The sequence below is a fragment of the Carcharodon carcharias genome, chromosome 1 (genome assembly GCF_017639515.1).
Source record: "Carcharodon carcharias isolate sCarCar2 chromosome 1, sCarCar2.pri, whole genome shotgun sequence".
NCBI lineage: Eukaryota > Metazoa > Chordata > Chondrichthyes > Lamniformes > Lamnidae > Carcharodon > Carcharodon carcharias.
This window is the reverse complement of record NC_054467.1, coordinates 107,791,936-107,797,935: the sequence shown is the minus strand read 5'-3', so window position 1 is coordinate 107,797,935 and position 6,000 is coordinate 107,791,936. Positions and strand designations below refer to the sequence as shown.

Below are 6,000 nucleotides of genomic sequence, written 5' to 3'. Positions count from 1 at the left end.
CTATTTTTGACATCACTGCACTTATGGACCACACTTTTTGGTGATTAATATTTTGGTTGGATTTTCAACATTACTAAGTATTTTACTGACAGGGTCTAGGATTCACCAGTGTAGATTTTCTGATTGATATCAAACGTGTTAAAGTAATACCAATGTTGTAGTATTAATCTGCCTAAGAGCAGGTTCTCTGCTTATTTTGCCACTTTCCTCTTTAGTTGCTCATAGGAGCCCCAAACTTCAATTTCAATGAGCAATATGACTAAGAAAAAGAAGATATGAGGTGCCTTCTTCATGTGTGTTTAAAGGAAACAGAAGTCCTCTTCCTGGAAGATCCTCTGCCTGTATAGGTAGCTGTTGTCCCTTGCAGTTCTAGTTCTGCTATCACCCTCAAAGATTCACTGGTTCTGTCATTGGCCATGGCTCATAAACCTGATCATGGGACCCTTACCCGGACCTGGAATGACTTGCAAAAGGGCAGGGATGACTGAGATATCAAAAGACCCTACTATCCTGTTATCAATGGCAATTGGAAAATTTAGCTAATCACATATTACCGTTAATTTCCAGATTTTTGGTACTAGGATTTGGAGATAATTGTATTAGACGAATAGAAAGCTAGACAGAAAGCAAATGAATGGGTTGATACCTCACAGCTAAACATTTAGTCAATTTGATGATAGATGGATCAAGCTTTGGATTATTAATTCCACCAGTTTCTGTCTCCATTGCTTAATATTGTGTTTATGTAGTGGTATTGATAGGGCATGGATTTCATAGCCAGCCTGATCTGTATGTCGTTGATAGAAATGTTAACTTGCTGCTCTTAACTGTTTCTCCTCCTTCTTTTGAAACCTTCCCTTGCCACTCCTTCACCTTTCTGACCTCTGACCTCCAAACTTTGACTTTCCTTGCCTGATCAGATGGCGTTTCCTTACCCAAGAGTCAATCATGGGTTCCTGTCGGCTGATCAGCAGTTTATTAAGCGACGTCTCATGAAGGTAGTGCTAGCACTTGTAGAATTCTTCTTTACATTCTTTACTGTAAATATTATTCTTACTTCTCCTTGATTTTCTTTACTTGCATTACAATTCGAAGTAATTACATATTTGCTGTTGACTTAATTTTCTCAGTGTCATCGATCATTAGAATTTTAATTTAACTGTAATTACTTATCGTTGATCATAAATCTAAAAATACCCTCCCTAGAGACTTTGTCATTGTAAATAAAAATAACCAAACTGACTATCTAATGCACATCATTTTTATTCACATGCTTTTTCACCAACCTCCAGGGTGATCAAGGTCAAGCTGGGCCACCTGGACCACCAGGGCCTCCTGGTCCTCCAGGCCCACGTGGTCCTCCAGGTGACACAGGAAAGGATGGTCCTCGAGGAATGCCAGGAGCACCTGTAAGAATTCATCAAATTAACTTCAGTACTTTATATCATAGTTTTGTTTCATGCACCATGGAGCAGTAGGACACGGGCTCAATGCAGACATTTGGAGGTGTCCCACAGCAATCAGATATCTCTTAAGATGCAGAAAGGGTAATTCACAGTGATCACAAGTGATAGCAATGCAGTGGCTCCGTGGCTCTTCTTGTGTAGGCCTTAGCACCTGGTTTCAGAGCAGCACTGAAAGAAACCTGAGGCATGCACTGTTCCATGGTCCAGTGAGACTCAATAAAGGAAGAAGGGGAATATGTGTCTGATCCTAAAAAAAAATGTTGCTGATAGACGTCAAATTTTCAAGATAGCTACTTATCAAATATTAACATTAGTAAAATTTACTAAATAAATTTTATGTTTTGGTTTTAGGGGGAAACAGGATCAAGAGGTGAAACTGGATTAACGGTGAGTGAAATACCTATCTTGTATTATGGGCAGAATATTCCCCCTGTCCGGGGGGTGGGGAGTTCCGCCATTTTAAGTGGGAGGGCCCATTAAGGCTCGCCCAGCGTGATGTCCGCAAAGTTCTATGTGCTCCCTGTGTGGGCGGGTGGTGGGGAGGATTCCCTGAGTCAAGAATGAACTCTTTTGCGTACATGCACGCGAAAGAACGCACTCACCTCCCTGAGGCTAAGTGCTGCCTCAGGGAGATCGGCTTCACATTAAAAAATGTTAAAAACAGAAAAATAAAATTTCCCTGATGTGTCCCCTCATGTGAAACTGTCACATGAGTTGGGACGTGTCCAACACTTTTTGTTACACTTTTATTAATTTTTTTAAAACTTACATGAAACCTCATCCCACCCATGGATGAGGTTTCATGCTTTTTCCAATGCCCGTCCAACCTTAAGGTTGGACGGGCAGGTCCACTAATTACGGTAATTACTTTCCCAATGGTCTCAATTGGCCATTGACAGGTCAGCCGGTGCACAGCTGATTCGGCTGAGGCCCCGCCGACCTGAAAATTGAAATGAGGCGGGGTGACATCGGAAGTTCCGCCTGACGTCATCCCGCATCGATGAGTGGGCCCCCACCACCCCCCCGCTCGGGAAATCCTGGCCATTGATTCAATAGGTAGGTGTTTCAGATCATGGGGAAAGGGACAAGGGAAATTCTCCTTAATTATAATGGATGAATTTGGTGACTTTATGATGATTGTGTTTAGGATTTAGGAAACCCTTGCCACCCCACCAAATCTGGAGATTAAATATGTGGCCTAGGTTATATTAGAAATAAACTCTACATGGTATGTGGAAGGTGCATGCTTGATGGGATGAATAACTGTTGCTTCTTGGAGGACCTTGAAGTCACAGCCACCCAACTGACTCAATTTGACCTTGATTAGCTTGTAGAATTAATGCACATCATCTAAAGTTGAGATTAATTTTTACTATTTATTTACAATTATCAATTGTTGAAATTTTTCCACTCCTTGGGACTTTGCCCTGCTCAGTCACATCCGACAATTGTATTACTAAATAATGTAATTTTTCCTGGATTTATTATTCTTTGCTTCCAGGAAATAATAATATCCTTCCCTCTATCCCTTGTGATCAATAGATCTCGATTGGCTCTCAGGGTTTAAATATTGTACAAAGGTGGAAAGTCAGATATACTGAGCTTCACAAGTGATGGCAATGCAGTGAATGTTTCCTGTTACTGGTTAACCTGTTCTACCAAAATCCAATTGTTTGTCATACAACTAATACAGTCAATTTGCCACTAATAAATTTTAATGGTACTTTATTTTGTTGCTTCAACTTAATGTGAAAAATAGCATTTATATGAAAGTTAATTATGTGCTATTTTAATGAAAGTTTAAGCCCGTTTATTTTATTAGTTTGTTAAATTCATTAGGAGAAATACTTCAGCTTTTTATTGGCTGAATTGTCAATAATTGTGCAACCTTTAAGACCCACTAAAGCTTTAATTGGCAATCTTGCAGAACAACATTTGGCTCATCATTGATTATGGTGTGTTGCTAAGTAACATTATTTATTCAATTCCTTCAGTGTTGGTGGAAAAAGTTTATCTTAAGAATATGGCAGGGACAGGGGAATGTGCTTTTCAAATATCAGACAATTATAAAAAGCATCTGGAACTATTATCATTTTGATAAATTTAATCAGAAAAGAGAAAACCAATTTACTGACCAGTCATCCTATGATTATGTTGATAACATTGTTTCAAGATCTTAACTTTATGTATTCACTTTTGCATTTGGATGTATAAACATTCCTAAGGCTGCATTAGGATGAGATGTACTCCCATTTATCCTGTTATTCTAAGTTACTGGCTGCTTACCATCACAGGTCTTGCTGTGCCAACTAGTGTCTGACTCAAATATCTTGGGGTCATATTCATCAGGGACAGTTGCAGTCGGTTCAATGCTGCATTTTACTAGCGGTTCATCCCAGTGCATTGCAAAAACATTTGCAGATATCCTACCAAGTCTGTGACCTTGGAATTTTCTATAATTGACAGTAAAAGCACTGCAAAGCTGGGTACGCAGGAAGCAGAATGCCAAATGGTGCCAGTTTTCTATTCCCATATCCCAAGAAAGAGTATTCTATTTCCATGTTTTAAGAGGAACCAGTGCTCAGCTACTGAGGGGCTCCATTCGGTGGTTTAGCCGCGAGCTGAATTCCATCTATTGCAATCTGAGGGCTGTTACATGTTTGATCGGGACACCATCAAAACTCTTGTGATATATTTTTTTGAAATGTCAGTCTCCACCTAAGCTTTTCTCCATTACATATTTTTGAAATTGTTTCATCTTTGTTTTATTTCTACTGAGTATTAATGCCATTGTCTGAGACTGAGTAGCATCAGGGCAATCCATGTGACCCTGACTTGGAGAAATTTCCTTTCAGAAATGACATTGTGCTGCTCTGAAAGGGACTGTGCCAGCTATCAATTGAAAATGCAACTGGCTACATCAGTCCTTTCCCCGGCAGCTGATCACCACTCTTTTCATTTTCTAACAGCATCATTTCCAATATTTCACAAGAATCGCCTCATCACCCATTAAAGTTTGACACTGAGTTAAGAGTCTTTGAAGGAACTGGCTTGAAAAAAGAAGTTGCCAAATGCTCTAAGAGTTTACCACGGAACTTGTATTCTTCTGTAACATTAGTGCTGCAATGTAACTCTCCTATTTTAGCCAGAATCAGATGTCCACTAACAGGAGTACCTCCATCACCTTTTTTGAAAGAATTACACTGAGCAAAGATGTGTTTTTGATTTCTTTATCCCATCTAGCAAACTGTGTTTTTAAAAAAGAGAAATAAATGGCCATAGTATTGCCCTTCAGGAGCTGAGCAAGGGTCATTTTTCTCCTAGATTACCTGTAGAATTTTGCAACCACACAATCAAGCTCCCAACCCTGAAAACAATCTTTATTCAGAAGAATCAAGCTACTTGTGCTACCTCCTTCAACCTTTTCATTCCCATACAAATGTGAAATTCTGCAGTGTGTGCAACAGGTGTATGGTGATTATTAGACCACAGGGTGCTGTTTTCATGAGACTCATGAATTCTTTCTGCTGGAAATAGCAAAGTTAATGAAAGCAAGCTCATTCAAGATCTGGTAAAATGGTTAACTCTAGCAAACCTGAGAGGAGAACAACTGCATTCAGTTGAAGGCCTTTTTGTACTATCAGAAATCAACAATCTTCTTAGATAACTGGACTTGGGTAAATAAGAATCTACTGTATCTAATTTATAATCGAGTCGTAATTGAGACTGACATATGTTCCTGTTTAACCAAATGTCTTCCATGCTTACTTCATTAACAAGAAAAATACGACAAAGGCTCATTCAGCACTTTCACAAACAAGAATGCAGTGTCGCAAGCTGCCACTTGGATCCAACTGGAATGGATTAGGTATCTTTGGTGAACTGAGCATGTCACTGCTTGGAATTCCATTGGGCGAAGTTATAACCAAAATCACATTTCAGCAACTGACTTTATTCACAGGACAAATAGCTTTTCTCCTTGGAACATTCATATGACTATAATCATTAGGTTCCTGTGTCCTTAACATTTTAAGCAGTTTAAGAAGTCTCATTGAAACACTTACATGGTTAGATTTTGAAGATTGATCATTTACGCTGCTATCACCATAAAATAATGCCTTAATGTGCCTTTGTTTTTCTAGGGACCCCAGGGGCCACCAGGACAAAAGGTACAATATTGTTATATCAATACTGAAAAAGCAATCAAACTGTTTATTGCCAACACTTGACCCAGACTCTGAAGGAAATCTGCTACTGTGGTTTAGGAATTAGTACATAGTTATGTCTGCAACTGTAGTCTATTTAGTCAAGACAACACAGTATTGTATGATGTATAATATGTTTAATTTCTCCATTATATGAGCTTCAAGTTAAAATACTCGAGCTGGTTTAAGTTTTTCTTCAGGACTTTTATGTGAAAAGAAAGGCCTTAAAAAAAGAAAGTTACTGGTCTTCCTATTCCAATGTTGGCAAAACTCTGGAATTTAAATTTGAAACATGTACGGAGGATACAGTTTCTACTTCAACCCACACT

General features: G+C 38.9%; 1 protein-coding gene across 1 annotated transcript in view; it reads left to right on the top strand.

The window, feature by feature from the left end:
* Positions 1-920: 920 nt before the first annotated feature.
* The window catches only part of LOC121274566 (collagen alpha-1(XXV) chain), a 161,765-nt gene continuing 156,685 nt past the window's right edge, over positions 921-6,000 (top strand). Inside the window, exons 1-4 of the mRNA XM_041181932.1 lie at positions 921-998; positions 1,293-1,409; positions 1,818-1,853; positions 5,609-5,635. Coding sequence (XP_041037866.1) covers positions 921-998; positions 1,293-1,409; positions 1,818-1,853; positions 5,609-5,635 — 258 coding nt within the window. The remainder of the gene's footprint in view (positions 999-1,292; positions 1,410-1,817; positions 1,854-5,608; positions 5,636-6,000) is intronic.